At 49.0% G+C, this 17,911-nt stretch overlaps 1 protein-coding gene across 1 annotated transcript; it reads right to left on the bottom strand.

The window, feature by feature from the left end:
* Positions 1-636: 636 nt before the first annotated feature.
* Positions 637-17,102, bottom strand: ST6GALNAC1 (ST6 N-acetylgalactosaminide alpha-2,6-sialyltransferase 1). The gene is made up of 9 exons (XM_052658671.1): positions 16,972-17,102; positions 3,580-4,258; positions 2,769-2,937; positions 2,265-2,436; positions 1,914-2,052; positions 1,568-1,671; positions 1,298-1,387; positions 1,112-1,211; positions 637-828 (listed from the first exon to the last, which is right to left on the bottom strand). The coding sequence occupies exons 1-9, from the start codon at positions 17,100-17,102 to the stop codon at positions 637-639; spliced, it is 1,776 nt and encodes a 591-aa protein (XP_052514631.1).
* Positions 17,103-17,911: the final 809 nt, after the last annotated feature.

Raw genomic sequence — 17,911 nt, 5'->3', positions numbered from 1 at the left:
TCTATTAGAATCAGATAAACCCTGGAAGGGCCCACCAGACGGTCTAGAGTGAAATACAGTCATGCCCTCAAGATTTCATGGCTGCTATGTGGAAGATCTGTAATTCAATCCCAAATCTACATGTCTCCTCCTTCTGTGCCAAGTTGCTTTTGAACAGTGAAAATGTGAAAGTGTTAGTCGCTAAGTCGTATCCAGCTCTTTGCAACCCCATGGACTGTAGCCTGCCAGGCTCCTTTGTGTATGGGATTCTCCAGGCAAGAATACTGGAGTGGGTTGCTGTGCCCTTTTCCAGGTGATCATCCTGACTGAGGGATTGAACCCAGGTCTCCTGCATTGCAGGCAGATTCTTTATCATCTGAGCCACCAGGGAAGTCCCCTTGGTCTCAAAAATTGAGTCCCCACCTCCATGGAACAGACTCTGCAGAAATTTTTCCAAGGTCTCTGAAACCTCAGCCCATCACTTGCCATCTTGAGGGTGTCCCCTCCTCTGCAGTAGTTCGGTAGACCTCTACCCCTGAAGTCTGGAGGGGCTCAGAGCCTGGTCCAGGCGCTGGAAGATGGCAGACGAGTCTCTGGCCCCTCACTGTGCTCTGAGCCTTAGAATAGCTGAAGGGACTTCAGCAGCCCAGGCTCCCTTCAGATGGTCGGCTTGGAAGTCATAGGACGTTGGTACAGCCGGATGATACCTTCATCATGTAGCCGCTTCCAGAGCGTCCTCTCCAACTTGAAGTCGTGGTTGATGTAAAAGATAGTTCGTTTCCAGGACTTATCATAGTAGTGGTCAGAGAAGCGTTCGTGGCCCTCGGTGATGAACCCATAGGCACTCACCTACAGGAAGGTGGAGGAGAAATAAGGCCTGCGAGTGTGTCTCTTGGGCTTCTTCTCTGTGTGTGTGTGGGGGGTGGGGGGGGGGGGCGGGCAGGGGCCCTGTGTCCTGATTCTATCCCTGGGGGTCTGGATGCAGGACCCCTGGAAGCATGCTTGCGCACAGGCATGTGTCCACACTCAGGCCCCTCCCCCCACCCCCCAGCCATCATCCTTTGCTGAACAGGCCCAGGGCTACCCCAGAGCTGTTTTTCCATATCCGCAGGCTCCAGAAGCAGGGCCTCACCCGGTCACAGAGCTGGAGGGCAGTGAGCAGCAGGAGGGCCCCCGTGGTGGGCCGGTATATTCTCCAGTGGGCAGTGTTCAGAGTCTCAGACCTCAGGAATCTGCGAGAGAGCCCAGCGCCCCAGCTGTCAGGAGGCTCGAGAGGATGAGAGGGACTCAGCCCCTTCCACGGGCTTCCTGCTCTCACCTGTTCTTCATGTATCGGAGCAGGTCTGGGTGCAGCAACAGGTATCTGTCCAGTTGCAAGGCTTCCTGGAAGGCCTCCTGAGGTCTGCGCCTGTGGGCAGGAATGGGTCCTTCTTTTTCTTACAACTCCGGGGGACAGCCAAGGCAGGATCGTGGGCACGACTGGTCCCCCATCTCCAGGTGAGAGCTCAGACTGTCCCCATCTGTCCAACCCTTCACGGCTGCCCCCTCCACAGCTTGTCTGTGGGTGAGGGGAGGAGGCGGTAGGTACCTGAACCAGGAAAGGTTCCTTGAAGTCACGGTCCGATTCAGAAGCAGTGCTTCCAGCCACTCATAGTCCCGGGTGCCTTCCAGGAAGTGCAGGTAGCGGACGTCCTGAGGACCAAGGTCCTGCCTTCAGTGGGGTGGCCTGATTTTGACCCCAGACGGCCTGCCTGCTCTCCTCTGGCCTGGCGTGGCTGCCCTCCCTGCCCTTGCCCCTCACATGTCCAGAGACTGTACCAACGACAGGCTGCAGACTCAGAATGCTCCCTATCTCCCTGTCTGTCTCCATGGCTCACCTGCATCCTCCCGTATCCAAAGTCTGTGGGCGGCCAGACCCATTCCTGTTTGCTCACCTGGCCCAGAGGCACGTGCCGGAAACCCCGACTGCCCAGTATAAGGAGCGACTGGGTCAGAGAGAAGGCGGTAAAGCCGTAGAAGGAGGTCCGAGTACCCACATCATGTTCATAGCCTTTAATGACGGCACCACTCAGCCTAGCCCGAAAGACAAAATGAGAGCACATGAGGGCTTCCGGGTGATGCGTGGAGGTGGTCGCGGAAGGAAGAAGGGATGGGGGTGCGGCACTAGCGAGCCCAGGACCCTCCCCCACAGCTTCTGGATCCAGGCTGGGAGCACCCTCTGAGTTCTCCCGGAAGAGCCCTGCTCTGCAGGAGAGGGGTGGGGGTGGGGGCAGGTGCAGGCTCACCGGAACACGTAGTCGTGGCTGTCTATCTCTGCGCCCACGTGGGAGTTGTTCAGGATGCCCCCGTTACCCACCACGGCACAGCTGATGCACCGGGAGCTCCCGGGGCGGAGACTGGCCAGGAGCAGCTGCTGCTGGGGCACTGGGGGGAAGCGCGCCACGACCTCCTGTACCACTGCAATGTGGGGAGTCGGGGGGAGGGGGTTCCACTCAGAGCCCAGCCAGGGCGAGGGGGCCGCCCAGCCGGCCTTTCTCCCGGGGCTGGTTGCCCGCAGAGGAGAGGTGGTCCAGAGGCAAAAAAGCATGGTCCTCTGGGACTTTCCTTATGGTCCAGTGGTTAAGACTGTGCTCCCAAAGCAGAGGTTGGGGATTCGATTCCTGGTCAGGGAACTAAGACTCCATATGCTGCACAGCATGGCCAAAAAATATTTTTAAAATATTTTTTAAAGAAGCATGGTCCTCTGCTGTGGCCTAGCCCACACCCAGGGCCCTTGGACGAGGACTCACAGGAGAAATTCAGCTCCATGAAGCCGAAGGGCGGAGGGAAGTGCTCCAGGCGGTCCCACTCGCGCTGGTTGAAGTGTCCAGAGTCCAGGAAGAGGGTGAGGTTGGGCAGAAAGAGAGTCTGGAGCCAGGGTGACTTGGAGGCTTTGATCTTCACCGAGTCAGGGCAGGTCTGCAAGCAGGAGGATGGGTCAGGCCGGGAGAGGGTCCGGAAGCCGTGGGGTGGGGGATGGAGCGGTGGGACTGAGGGAAGATGGGTATGGGAGCAGAAACCAGGCCTCAAAGCTGGAAAGGCCCCTCCTCCGCTACATCTTCCATCCCATTCCCAGAGCCTTCATTGATCGCCCAGGCCCACCACGGGCAGGATGTATGCTAAGGGTCTCATGTGCTGTGCGTGGTTGTAGTTATGCGTGCAAACATCCAGGTCTCCCCTCCTGTGGCTGGGGGCACAGGCTGCTTTTCTTAGGGCTGGAAAAGAGAGAGGGTCTTGGAATTATCTCTGTGGGGAGGACAGGGCTGGGCACCAGGTTGGGGCGTTCTTGTCCCTTGGATCCTGCCCAGTCCTGCCCCTCTGTCTGCTGAGGTCACACTCTCTCACCCTTTCTGAGGAGTCTCTGGGTCTTCTGGGGACCAGGGCGGGCCCTTCGATCACACCCTCACCTGGATGAGCCGTGTGGGAAAGGCCGCCCAGCTGGCCTTTCTCCCAGGGCTAGTTACCTGATTCTCCGGGTGGGGGAGAGCAGAGCTTAGGAGCAGAGCCTGGGATGGAAGGGAGGGGATGGGCCTCAGGGCCCCGAGAAGAGGGAAAACTCACCGTCTGCAGGCCGCCCACCTCCAGACTGTATTCATCCTCAAAATCCCACTGGGGCTCAGACTTGAAGTTGGCGGCCTTCAGCTTCTGGCTTCTCTGGGTGGCAGGGCTCCGGGGAGGGGCCGAGGACTGTGTGGGCTGGGCTCTGTCCTGGGAGGGGGCGGCTGCTGGGGTGGCTCCTCTGGCTCCCTTCCCCGCCTGCGCCCCGGCCTGGAGTTTTGGAAGGAGGGTCTTAGCTGCAGTTGCCGGGCTGTCCCGCGGCTCCGTGGGCACCGCTCCGGGGCCTGTGGGCCTCGCCTTCCAGTCCCCGGATCCTTTGGTCGGCCTTGGGTTCTGACTGTTCAGGGATGGCGCCTCGGTCCTGCTGGAGGTCACCCCCCCACCTCCAGCCGTTGGGGGCAGCGTGTCCACCCGGGTGTCCTTGCTCGCCCGTGTCTGCAGTGCTGCCTTTCCGGTGGAGGTGGGCACTCTGCCCAGCTCCTCGGCATGGGCCTTGCTGGTCTGTGCTCTTCTGCGCTGGTTGGCCGTGAGGACTGTGGCCTCGGGGAGGGTGTCCCAAGTGTGGGTCCCCTGTACTGACTCCATGTGCGTGGTTGCCTTCCTTCTCGTGGTGGGTGCCTGAGACATAGCATTTTGCAGTAACTCTGGGGACCTTTCCTTAATGTTCTGTTGATGCTTATTCCTAGAGAAAGAGATGACTTTGGATGAAGGCTAAGGTTGTAGAGACTTGAGGAGTGTAACTAGCATTCATTTTTGTGTCTCAGGCAGACTTCAAATCAGTCTTCAGGAGAGGTGAGGGGAGGGACTTTGCTGGCTGCTTCCCAACGCCAAGCAGCACCTGCCGGCAATGGATCTGGACACTTACTTCTGACCAGTGCATGCGTGCTAAGTCCCTTCAGTCATACCCAACTCTTCACGACCCTATGGACTGCAGCCCACCAGGCTCCTTTGTCCATAGGATTCTCCAGGCAAGAATACTGGAGTGGGTTGCCATGCCCTCCTCCAGGAGATCTTCCCCATTCAGGGATCGAACCCACGTCTCTTACATCTCCTGCATCGGCAAGAGGGTTCTTTACCACTAATGCCACCTGGGAAGCCACTTTGGACTGGTAAAGAAACCTAAGTGGCGGTACTGAGTCTGGGGAGCTGGAACTGGAGGCCAAGGGCAGAGCTGAACCACTCACGTCTCCATGCTGCACCCCCAGCTTCCCGGGCTCACTCCTTGCGGCTCCAGCATCCTCTGTGTTCCCAACTGTGAGTCTAAGAATGAGTTTGTGTGAACCTAGTCCTGCCACCTAATATCTTGTGACTCAGTGGACCTTAAAAAAAAACATAGGTAACAAAGGTATCTTTGTCCACAAGAAAATGGGAAAGATGCATGCCTGTTAAGACTATAGTTGCCAACCTTGATTTTGAAAGATCTGCCTTAAAGATGTGCTTCTTATCCTATCATCAGTCCAACACTGCTTAAAAGCAAACTGTTGAGAATTCCCTGAAGGTCCAGTGGTTAGGCGTCAGCACTTTCACTGCCACAGCCCGAGTTCAATCCCTGGTTGGGGAACTAAGTACCCACAAACTGTGAGGCGTGTGTTAGAGATGATGGACAAAAGGTGTGCTTCCCACGTGGAAGCTAGGAAGGCTTCCTGGAGGAGCTCCCCTCTGAAGAGGATTAGGAGTGGGGAGGAGGAAATTTCAGTCCCAGAAGCGTGAAAAGTTGTGGTGTTGGGAGACTTCCCTGGTAGTCCGGTGGCAAAGACTCCACTCTCCCAATGTAGGGGGCCCGGGTTCCATCCCTGGTCAGGGAACTAGATCCCACACGCTGCAACTGAGAGCTGGCGCAGCAAAAATAAATAAATACATAATTTTAAAAAAAGGAAATGTGGGGTGGGGGTCTTCCCTGGTGGCTCAGTGGTAAAGAACCCACCTGCCAGTGCAGGAGACACGGGGTTCAATCCCCGGTCCAGGAAGATCACACATGCCTTGGAGCAGCTAAGCCTGTGCACTGAAACTATAGAGCCTGGGAAACCGAAACTACTGAAGTGTGGGAGGCCTAGAGCCCACGCTGCACGGAAGAAGCCATCGCCGTGAGAAGCCCGCACGCCACAGCAAACAGCTCCCGGCCGCCATAACTACGGAGAAGCTTGCGCAGAACAAAGATCCTGCACAGCCAAAAATAAATAAATAAAATTATATATACACACATATAAAAGAGTGGGGAACGGGGCTTGTCCGGCAGGAGATGCTCCCAAAGAGGCAGGCAGGACCAGATCATTGTTTGCAGTGTATGAGGACTTTAGACTTGAATCATTTGTCTATCCCAGGTGGTGCTACTGGTAAAGAACCTGCCCGCCAATGCAGTAGGCGTGAGAGCCGATGTGTTTACATTTTCTAGGAAGTGGCAGCAATGACCCAGGCAGTGACTAAGTTATGTGATTAAACTTCAACTCCCGATGATTGTGCACACGTGTGATTGCCTGGGATATGAGGGTTTATACTGCCACTTTCTAAAGGTCACGGACGGAATTTACCAAACGCTCAAGTTGCTTCCATCCACATGCTGAGAGCCCTGCATCCATCTCGTCCAGACCCTGTGTGCTCCTGAACTTGTACTCCGTCCACTAGGCTGCGGTGGGGCGGGTGTAGCAGGAAACATTGGTTCTATTAAATGATTCTAGTTCAGAAGAATAGGCGAACCAATTCACTCAAGCAAAAAGCAATTTGATACTATAATTCTGATCTACTTTGGAGGTAAATATATAAAAATTTGCTCTTAAAAAATAGATAAATAGGGACTTCTCAGGTCGTAAAGTACTTCCCAGTAGTTAAGATTTCACAGTTTTAATGAAGGGGATGTGGGCTCAATTCTTGGTCAGGGAACTAAGATCTCACAGCCAAAAAAAGCAAAACATATATATATATAATAAAAATATAAGTATATTAAATAATATATATATATATTTCTTGTAACACTATATGGAAAAACCCAAATGAACTTTTTGGTCAACCAAAAAATGTATACATATATATATGAAAGCTATGGTTTTTCCAGTAGTCAGGTACAGATGTGAGAGTTGGACCATAAAGAAGGCTGAGTGCCAAAGAGCTGATGCCTTCAAACTGTGGAGCTAAAAAAGACTCTTGAGAGTCCCTTGGACTGCAAGGAGACCAAACCAGTCACTCCTAAAGGAAATCAACACTGAATATTCATCAGAAGGACTGATACTGAAGTTGAAGCTCCAATCCTTTGGCCACCTGATGTGAAGAGCCAGCTCATTGGAAAAGACCATGATGCTGGGAAAGATTGAAGGCAAAAGGAGAAGAGGGTGGCAGAGAATGAGATGGTTAGACAGCATCACCGACTCATGGACATGAATTTAAGCAACCTCCTGGGAGATAGTGGCAGACAGAGGAGCCTGGCATGCTGTAGTCCATGGGGTCACAGAGAGTCGAACATGACTTAGTGACTGAACAACAGCAATAAACATGAACTAAGTATATCTCCAGCAGGGATCACAGAGCTCTGTTTCATGAATGAAGTGAAACAACAGCACATCACCCTGGGAGGACCTGGAAGCAAAGAAGCGGCAAAAGGTTCCAAGTACAGATCAAGAATCACAGATACAAAATGACCTGTGTAGCCCATGGCTAGAAGCTCTCAGTTGAGAACCAGGGGTGTTTCAAAGAAAGTCCCTTTTTTCTTTTTTTGTAGATTTTGCCTGCCCAGCCTCTTCATTGCAGCCTGTGGGCTTTCTCTAGTTGTGACATCCGGGCTTCTCTTGTTACGGTGCCCAGGCTCTAGGGCACACAGCTTCAGTAGTTGTGGTATGTAGGCTTAATTTCTCTGTGGCATGTGGGATCTTAGTTCCCCGACCAGGGATCGAACCTGCATTCCCTGCACGAAGGCAGATTCTTAACCAGTGGACCACCAGGAAAGTCCCTAAAGCCAAGTCCATTTTTTAAAGCACCTGTATCTTGTACCTAAATCTTCCTCTCTGGGAAAAAATCACACTTGGGAATGAAGTTGTTTCACAGATTATCCCAAGTTCAGTTGATATTTTTATTCTGGCATTTAAAAATACTGACCTTAGGGTTAAAAATAACATTCCTCTCCTCCCCTTCTCCCTCCCCAGAGCCTTCTACAGGGAAAGGGGAGAGAGGCGAGGCGTATAGGAATAGAGAGCGTGGGCAGCCTGCCCCAACCCTGCCTCCTGTTCTTCCTTGTGGCTGGAAGAGCTCCCTGGAATCTGCAGAACCCAACAACCTTGGCAGTATTCAGTAACTTGATCAGCGTTTTATTATTTCTACTTCCTGGTGACACAGGGAGCTCTGAAAGCAAGTTGAGCCAGTCTCCTGCAAGGTGACATGAAGGGTAGCCGTCTGGTGTGTGGTGGTGGTCACCTCCCCATGACTTAACCTCTCGGGCTCCACTGGACGTGTTTTTGGGTTGAACGTGAGGTGGAGAGAACACTGACTTCTTGGCACTTGGCAAATGGGCGATGGAGCCTAGGTGGGTGGAAAGTAGCCTGAGTTCTAGTCCAGTCCCGCCTCTAACTAGCCAGCTGTGTAATCTCAGGCAAGTCACAGCACCCTTTGAGCCTCTGTTTTCTTATCCATTGTGAGAATCTTAAAAGCTGCTTTATAAAACGGTTGTAAGGATGTTAAAAGCCAGTATAGACAAGGCATTTCGAACAATGTGTGTGCGTACTTAGTTGCCAAGTGGTGTTCGACTCTTGTGACCTCATGGACTGTAGTCCGCTAGGATTCTCTGTTCATGGGATTCTCCAGGTAAGAATGCTGGATTGGGTTGTCATTCCCTCCTCCAGGGGATTTTGCTGACCTGGGGATCAAACCCGTGTCTCCTGCATTGGCAGGGAGATTCTTCACCTGCTGAGCCACTGGGGAAGACCATTTCCAACAATGCTGTTATACAAACATAGGCAGGTCGAATTGGGTCAGGTGCTGACACTATGGCGACGGTTAGAGATGCCCAGAGCCCCTGTTTGAGTTCATGCGTCCGGAGATGAAAATCTAAAGGGGCGACAGGCTTCAAGGCCATGGGTAAACAATATTTCCCTGATGGCCCTTAATCACTTAACTGAGAAGTCAAGAAGCAGCAGGTGGGCATGTTATAAGTTGAGCAGTAGGTGACCAAAAGGAAAATCAGAGGGGGTTGAAGTAATCACCTTGGAAATCAGAATCCTGGAGCAGGGAGAAGACATGGGGACAGCTATATTATTGTATTTATTGGTTATTTCATTTATTTATTTTTTGGCCGTTCCCCATGGCATGAGGAATCTTAGTTCCCTGATCAGGGATTGAAGCCGTATTTCCTGCAGAGGAAGTGGGGAGCCAGGGAAGTCCTGGGGACGACTGTGTTTTGATATAAGCCTCCTTATTTCACTGAAACATTTGCATGTTCCTCAGTAAAAATAAAAAAAATTAAAGAGAAAACTTAGAATCAAATGAGACATCCTGTTGAGAATTTGAAAGCACAATGCAATATTTATTGAGCAGTAATTATAGGCCAGGCTTTTGGAGCTATCTGTTAGGAATGAGAGATTAAAAAAAGCTATAGTCCTTTCTCTTAAGAGGCTCACGAACCAACAGAGGGAACAGAATGCATGTTGAGAAAGTATGTAAGAAATGAGTGTAAGTTGATGCGATAACGTGTTATTATGTGGAAGACAGGGCACATAGCCTAGGGCATGTTCTGTTTGAGGGGGACACTTCAATCCACAGTGATACCTAGACTTTTGCTCCTCTTTCTTCACAAGTTTTCTGAATTATTTTTCCTTTTACTAAAGCAATGCGTGTTCCTTACTGAAAAAGCAGAAAATGAATTTCAGCACAAAAGGATGTGAACTTGTGATTATACTTTCTCAAAGAACCTGCTGTTGACCCCCGAGGGCATGAACATCCAGATCCCTTTTCTTTGCCTATTATACTCACGAATGTAGCTGTATAATATCCTGGAATGTTATTTGGTTGTTTTCCTCCCTGTGTTTTCTCCCTTTCCCGTTGGTGCCTGCCTCCCACCCACCACCAGCAGCTAACGGTCAGCTCCACGTTCATTGCCCCCACGGACACACGTGCAGACAAGGGCTGGAAAATAAAGAATACCCTGCAAGAGCTTCTGGCTTTTCCCCTCCAAATACCTAAGCCCTCAAATGGGGAGAAGATTTGGGGAAATAGGTAAAATATCTTGGAGAGGGACCTTTCTAGTTCCTATGCCACCATCCCCTTCCTAGAAATATTTACTCTGGGGGGAGGAACAAAAGGAGGTGGGAGAGAAGGGAGGGCTCTAAGGACCCAAGATTAGAGGGCTCCTACTTCCTGGTAGCGTTCCTAGGGTCTCTTAAGACCCCTGGAAGGAAGTGACTGCGTGTAGAAACTGGGAAGATAGAAATCACATCACAGAACATTCTCACGCGTAAACCAGGTGACACAGAAGAGCCAAGAGGTAGTGATGATGGATATCTTGCAGCAAGCTGATGGCTAAGAATCAGCTGCCCTCTCCTGGGCCTTGGCACCATATCAGACCTCCCGGAGCCCTTGATGCCCTCCTGGGGATGGGGTAGAGGAGTAAGAATGGTTGAGGTTAAGTTTTTCTGATTCTAGCTAGTGGTCCAGAATCAGAAACCAGAAGGTTATAGAAAACACAGTTTGGTTCTTACACCAAAGCAAAATATGATACCAAACGGAAACCAGGGGACTTCTCAGGTGGTCTAGTAGCTAAGACTCTGCATCCCCAATGCAGGGGGCCCAAGTTCGATACCTGGTCAGAGAACTAAATCTCCCATGCCATAACTAAGACCCAGCACAGCCAACTAAATATATAAAATATTCACAACAATAACCAAAACAAGAAAACAGAATCCATAGGTCCGATTCCCAGCTCACTCTTCATGATTATCTCTGAAGCCAAAACAAAGATGCATAGCATCTTCTAGGATAAATTTGTTCCAGACTAGGGAAGCCAAGCAGACAGAGACCTGGTCTTTACACATCAGAGAGTAAATTGGAGGTTGGCACCAAAACTTTTGTCGGTTTGGTGCCCTTGTGTTTGTCTTGAAATGATATGAGAGGTAGACAAATAACCTAGGTTTGAAATCATAGAATTGTCTTAAAATCCTTATTACCACTGCCCCATCATATCTGTCACCAAATCCAGCTGATTTAACTTATTCTCAGTCTTTTATTTTTGGTTCTGCTGTCATCATAACCTCCTTGCTCCAGGCCCCAAGGACTCGATCTTAAACCACTACCTTGGCCCTCTAGCCTGTCTCCTTAAAACTTCCTGTGCCCCAGGGAGTTCCCTGGCAGTTCAGTGGTTAGGACTCATCACTTTCACTGCCCGGACCCGGATTCAGTCTGGATCAGGGAACTAAGATCCTGTAAGCCATGTGGCACCGCCTAAAAACGAACAAACAAATAAAAACCCCAGGGTGCCTGGCCATCTACCTAACTTACAACCTATTGACAGAGTAACCTCTGTAAAGCATACATTTAATCAAGCTACTCCGTTACTCTAAAATTTCTTTAAAAAAAAAAACAACAGAAAATTTATTAATAATTTTCTGCTGCACCGGGTCTTAGTTTCAACGTGTGGGATCTTCAGTTTTAGTTGTGGTATGTGGGATCTAGTTCCTGGACCAGGGATGGAATCCAGGACCCCTGCATTGGGAGCCTGGAATCTGAACCACTGGACCGCCAGGGAAGTTCTAAAATTCTTAATAGCTACAGAACAAAGTTATTTAAGGTCACATTCATTCTTTTATCAGTTAAGTGTTGACACTGTGTTACATATGTACAGTGTCTGGGACCTGTTCAAGTTATTGGAGAAATGGAGACAAATAAGACAGTTTCTACCCACAAGAAATTCATAGTCTGGCAGAAAAAGACACATTTAGGATTTATGACATCAGGATGGATGTGATGGAGAGACGTGGAGGGTGGTGTGATGCTGGGACACTGGGGCCAGCCTGTCTGCGTTTGAACATCAGCGACAAGGGTGACCTTGGACAAGTGCTCTAATCTCTCTCATCTATAAAGGAGTTGGTGATGATAATAGTGTCTATTCTCTGGCTCGATATGTGATTAGTAGTCATAACTCTGAGACCAGTGCCTAGTACACAGTGAACACCTTATCAGTGCTTATTAAATGACCCACCTGTCAGTCTCCCCTTCCTGAAATCATCCTTTGCTCCTTTCTGCACCATTGCTTACGCTACTTCCTCCTTGCTTATGGTGTTCCTGCTTGCTGAAATGTCACACAGCTGTCAGGCACCTTGCAGATGCTCCCATCTCCACCGTGTTCTCCTTTGCCTCCCGCCCCCATCTGCCTGGTTTAGATGACCCTTTTCTGTGTGCTCTGGTAGCATCTGTCTCATCTGACTTTACTGAGGACATTTATCACTACTAATAATATCACTCATGTTCTTTTGCTTTGTGTATGTCTCTCTCCTCCTTTGGACTTAAAAAAAAATTCCATTTATTTCTTTATTTTTGGCTGCGCTGAGTCCTCATTGCTACGCCCAGGCTTTCTGTAGTCGTGGTGAGAGAGGTTATCCTCTAGTTTCGATGTGCAGGCTTCTCATTGCCGTGGCTTCTCTTGTTGCAGAGCACGGGCTCTAGGCACACGGGCTTGGTACTTGTGGTGCAGGGACTTAGCTGCCTCACAGCACGTGCGATCCTCCTGGACCAGGGGTAAACGCGTTAACCACTGGACCACCAGGGAAGTCCTCCCTTGGACTTTAAACCTCTTAAGAGTCAACACATAGGAGGTAGTGGAGAAGCATGGGATTTGGAGCTCAAATCCTCTAAATTCAAATATCCGTTTTGCTACTTCCTGGTTCCATGGAAATCCCCTTAACATTTATGAGCCTCATAATCATTTTTTGTGAAAGAACACAAATACTAATCTTGAGCTGCAATTGTAAAGACCAGAAATAACACATGGTGGGACTTTCCCGGTGGTCCAGTGTGGCTAAGACTTCAAGCTCCCAATGCAAGAGGCTTAGGTTTGATCGCTGCTCAGGGAACTAGATCCTGAATGGTGTAACAAAGACCCAGTGAAGCCAAATAAATAAAATTAAAAACAAATAAATATCTTTTAAAAAGAAGAAGAAGAAAAGAACACATGGAAAGGCCCCCGGAGCACAGATTAAGATCTGAAAATCTTCTCCGACTCTCAAATGGCCATGGCAAGCCACAAAGTGTAGCATCAATGTGATCAGTTCAGTTCAGTTCAGTCGCTCAGTCGTGTCCGACTCTTTGTGACCCCATGGACTGCAGCAGGCCTCCCTGTCCATCACCAACTCCTGGAGCTTACTCAAACTCATGTCCATCGAGTCGGTGATGCCATCCAACCATCTCATCCTCTGTCGTCCCCTTCTTCTCCTGCCTTCAGTCTTTCCCAGCCTCAGGGTCGTTTCCAATGAGTCAGTTCTTCGCATCAGGTGGCCAAAGGATTGGAATTTCAGCTTCAGCGTCAGCATTCAGCCATGCGATAATGACTTTCACAAACCGCGGGATCTGTGGTGTGTTCTGCACTGTGCGCCTCCCTTCCCTGTCTGATTTTGCTCCCACCCTCTGCCCAGGCAGCTTTGCAGGGAAGGAAAGGCATGACCAGTCAAACTGCAAAACTGCCCATCACTTTTGCTTCTCCCTCTCTCTCCCTCCTCTCCTTCAGAATATCTCCTGATTTCCCCCTTCTTGCTGTTCCACTGTCTCTTAGTCCAGATCCTTCTCACCTTGAGTTTTAATGGCTAAAGGTGGCCCCAGCCCCTCCCTTCACACCAGGATAATCTGCCTGCAGAGTCGTCCAACTCCCTTGGGTGCCACTGCTGGTCAGTCCAAAGTGGCAACTCCCTCCTCCTAAACCGTCCTGTTCACTTCTGGCCAACTCATCGTCTTAAAATAGTGCCGTCATGAGGCGAGGCCACCTCCCTGGCTGAAAGCCTTTTGCAGCAGCGCTGGGTCCCACCTTCCTAAATGCCCTTTCTCTGCTCCCCAGAGGAAGCCTTCACTTCCCTGAGGTGGGTTCACTCTCGGGTCAGCAGAGAGGACACTAATTTAGGACTTAGGCTGGCGCCTTTGCTCACCCTCTGCTCACCACGTCTCTCCCCAGGCACTCATGCAAGCCCTCTCTGTCTCCTAGATGCCGTCTTCTCTTTGAACCTTTCAACAGACGCAAAAACTTCTCCTCCAGGGACCACTATTGTTATAGCATCCACTGTCTCTGCTCTCTTGGGATTTAATAATATAAACAGTTTATCGAGACATCTCAGTATGTGGCCTGCTTCCTGTCCCTTAAAATTGTGGGCAGATTCAATAACTTTACAGTCACTTCCAAAGTCAGGACCATCCAAAATGCATGCGCATCCAATAAGAGAGCATCAAAAGACATGGAACAAGAACTGACAAAACTGAAGGGAGAAATGTTGTTTAGTTGCCAAGTTGTGTCCAACCCCTAGCTATTTCTTATATGGTCCTCTGTCCATGGGATTTCGGAGGCCAGAATACTGGATTGTTGCCATTTCCATCTCCAGGGGATCTTTCCGACCTAGGGATTGAACCCGCATCTCCCACTTGGCAGGCAGATTCTTTACCACTGAGCCACTAGGGAAACCCGAAAGGAGAAATAGAAAAATTCAAAACTGTTTTGGAAATAACGCAATAACTTTTCTTCTAAAACTAAACAGAGAGACTTCCCTGGTGGTCCAGGTGGTCCATGCTCTCAATGCAGGCGGCCTGGGTTTGATCCCTGGTCAGGGAACTAGATCTCATATGCCACAACTAAAAAGATCCCTCAAGCTGCAACTTAGACCTCGTGCAGCCAAATAAAAGTATAAAAAAATAAAGTTAAACATATACTTTCCTTATAACACAGCAATCCCACCTCTGGATATTGACCCAAGAGAAATAAAACTATGAACACAAAAAAGGCTTGTACAACAATGTTCACAGCAGGCTTACTCATAATTCATAATAGCCAGAACTGGAAACTACCCAAACGTCCATCAAAAAAGAGAATGATTAAATAATGTGTGGCGTATTCATACGATGAAATGCTTTATAAACTTTAGAGGATCCTCAGATTCACCAGTAGCCCGAGAAATGCAAATTAAAAAGAGAAACCTGCTTTGACTTATCAGATGATTAAACTTGAAAACCGTTTACAAGATCCAGTGTTGCCGCAGAGGTTGGAGAGAGAGTTAACTTTCACACCTGTTTGTGTAGCCTTTTCTGAGGATGACTTGATGGTGTCCATTGACTTTTTTTAAAGATTTTTTTAATGTACATCATTCTAAAGTGTCTATTGAATTTATTACGATATTGTTTCTGGTTTTTATATTTTCGGTTTTTTTGGCTGCAAGGTGTGTGGGATCCTAGCTCCCTGAGCAGGGATCGAACCTGCACCCCCCAACATTGGAAGGCAAAGTCTTAACCACTGGACCACCAGGGAAGTCCTTCCATTGACACTTAATGTGAACATATTCATTATCTTGGCAATTCCACTTGTAGAAATCTACCTGCGGAAATACATAAGTGCCCAAAGGTTTGTGAAAAATGAGTGGCAACCCAAGTGCCCATAGATGGGGTTGGCTCAACTATATCCATCCTATAGAAGCTATGAAGCCATGGAAAGGAAGGGAATAGACCCGTATGTGCCAACATGGAAGGAGGTCCATGATATAGTTGATTTAAAAAGTCAACCAATGTGTATAGTGTGATACCTATCTGTCTGACCGTCCATCCATCCATCCACCTGTCTATCTATCTACCTACCTATCACCTACCTTTGTTGTTTAATGCTGTTTAGTTGCTAAGTTGTACCTAACTCTTTGAGACCCGATGGACTATAGCCTGTCAAGTTCCTCTGTCCATGGGATTTCCCAGGCAAGAATACTGGAGTGGGTGGCCATTTCCTTCTCCAGGGGATCTTCCTGACCCAGGAGTTGAACCCATGTCTCCTGCATTGGCAGGTGAATTCTTTACTGCTGAGTATCACCTACCTATCTACCCACTTATCCATCTGTTGGAAGGGTTTGTCTAACACAAGTTAAAGAGCACAGATTATGGAACCAAAATGTCCAGGTTTGATTGCTGGCCCTGCAACTACCAGCAGCATGAACTTGGATCATTCATCTAAACTTTCTGTGTCTCACGCATAAAGCATTTAGAATAGGGCCCAGCATATACTGAGTACTATAGAAGCATTAGCTACAATAACATAGTAATTATTACTACACCAAAGTGTTAAGGGTGGTTACCCATGGAGACTGGGTAGTGACAGGGTATCATAGGGAGAGCTTTATTCTTGCTTTGCCTTGGTGTATTTTTAAAAACTTTATGAGGGTATGTTTTATTTTCAAATTCTAAGAGTAGTGAGACAAAATCATTCAAAATACACTGAATCTGGAAAGGTAGGGGTTTCTCCCTACAGGAGATGTGTTTATCAGAAAAATGGCCTAGAGTGTCCTTTTGAAGGGTTCACTTGGGACCCAGAATTTCAGCTGCCCCCCTAAGTGAGCAATGTCTCATTTTACTGACAAACATCTCAGAGACTGTACGATTTAGAATTTAGTGGGAAACTCCCTGGTGGTCCAGTGGCTAAAACTCCAAGTTCCCAATGTAAGAGGCCCAGGTTTGATCCCTGGTCAGGGAACAGTAAAGAATCTAATTGAAGTGCAGGAGACCCAGGTTTGATCCCCGGGTTGGGAAGATACCCAGCAGAAGGAAATAGCAACCTACTCCAGTATCCTTGCCTGGAGAATTCCATGGACAGAGGAGCCAGGTGGGCGATAGTCCATGAGATCACAAAGAGTTGGAGATGACTGAGCAACTAACACTTTCACTTTCAGGCAGCTAGATCCCACATGCCTCAACTAAATATCTCATGTGCTGCAACTAAGACTCGGTGCAGCCAAATAAATGAACATTTTATTTTTTTAAGAAAGAAATATATATATATATATATATATATATATATATATATAAAGAAATTAATGCAATTCATGGGATAAATCATTTGCTTTAGTACACAGAGAATGGTATGTAATGAACCCCAAAGCTGAGGTTATTACTCACAGACCTAGAGGGGAAGATAGTTTTCCACCTATGCCTTCTGGAGACCAGACCAACACTTCTCCAACTGCTCCTCTGCCTCCTCTGTGTATAAGCCCCATGGCCCCCATTTTCCTGTTATACCACCTCCATGTCCCCCGAGTCTCCCCTTCCAGCTTCATAGCCCATGATTCCTGACAACCTTCGTGATCCCTGACACCACCTGTCACCGCAGAGGTGTCTCAGAAGATCCCCATCCTCCCCGGGCTATCATTTTCCAGTTTCTTCCAATAAGCCACAGGGAACTCGGAAAGGGCAGACTCTTACCTGCTAGGCTTTGTGTTAGGTTCCTTAATAAAGGAGGGCAAGGTGAAGAGGAGGAAGATGAGCACAGCCAAAAGCAAAGGCCCCTGGACAGTTTGGTCCAGATGACAGAGTCTCCTTGGGCAAGGCCTCATGTTTGTGGGTCCAGCCTTGCAGGGAGTTTCTGCATGTCCTGAGGCCCTGATGTAGGCAGCACACAGTTTAACTGCTCAGATCTCCTGGTCAGGGTGTGCACCCTTTGGTCTTAAAAACGAGCCACTGGTGAACGCAGAGTCTTTCGGAGTGTGCCAGGGAAGGGAGCCGCCTTCTCTGCCTTATGAAGGCTTAGAGGCTGGCGTGGCTTGAAGGAAGAGAAACTCCTTCTGTGCAAACAAGTTTACCTTCTTTTCCTGCTGTCTCTGAAGCCAGTTTCTGAATGTGGAACTTTAATGAGAAACACACACACGTTACATGGAACCTCACTTTCATCAGGTTGCAGACCCTGGGGGACCCTGGACAAGTACCTGGGCTGGAAGGGCCTTGCATAGCCTCCATCTTCAATGTGAGTTTTACAAGAAAAACAGAGGGTACCCTTTCAGGTTTGACACCCCCTAGCCATCTTCCTCTGAGAGACTGTGCAGCCTTGGACGGGAGCTCTCAGAACATCTTGTTTCCCGAGTTATTTTGAAGGGTGGCTCTCAGTCTTGGGTGTCCATTAGAATCACCTGGGAAGCTTTAAAACATCCTGATGCTCAGGCTACACCTCGACGAGTCAAGCCTGAATCTTCGTGGAGAGCTAATTTCCACGCATGGGTATTCTTTGCCCCAGGTGATTCTGATGTGTGGCCACGTTGAGAACCACTGATGTGCAGCGGTTCTGTTCAGTCTTCACTGCTTCTCAAGCAACGTGGTGAGCTTCGCATGCATAAATGCATCCCTCGAAGCCACCCCAGGAGCGGAACAC

This window comes from Budorcas taxicolor, chromosome 19 (genome assembly GCF_023091745.1).
Source record: "Budorcas taxicolor isolate Tak-1 chromosome 19, Takin1.1, whole genome shotgun sequence".
In the NCBI taxonomy this organism is placed as follows: Eukaryota; Metazoa; Chordata; class Mammalia; order Artiodactyla; family Bovidae; genus Budorcas; species Budorcas taxicolor.
Note: the sequence above shows the minus strand (reverse complement) of the source record. Positions and strands in the feature narration are given on the sequence as shown.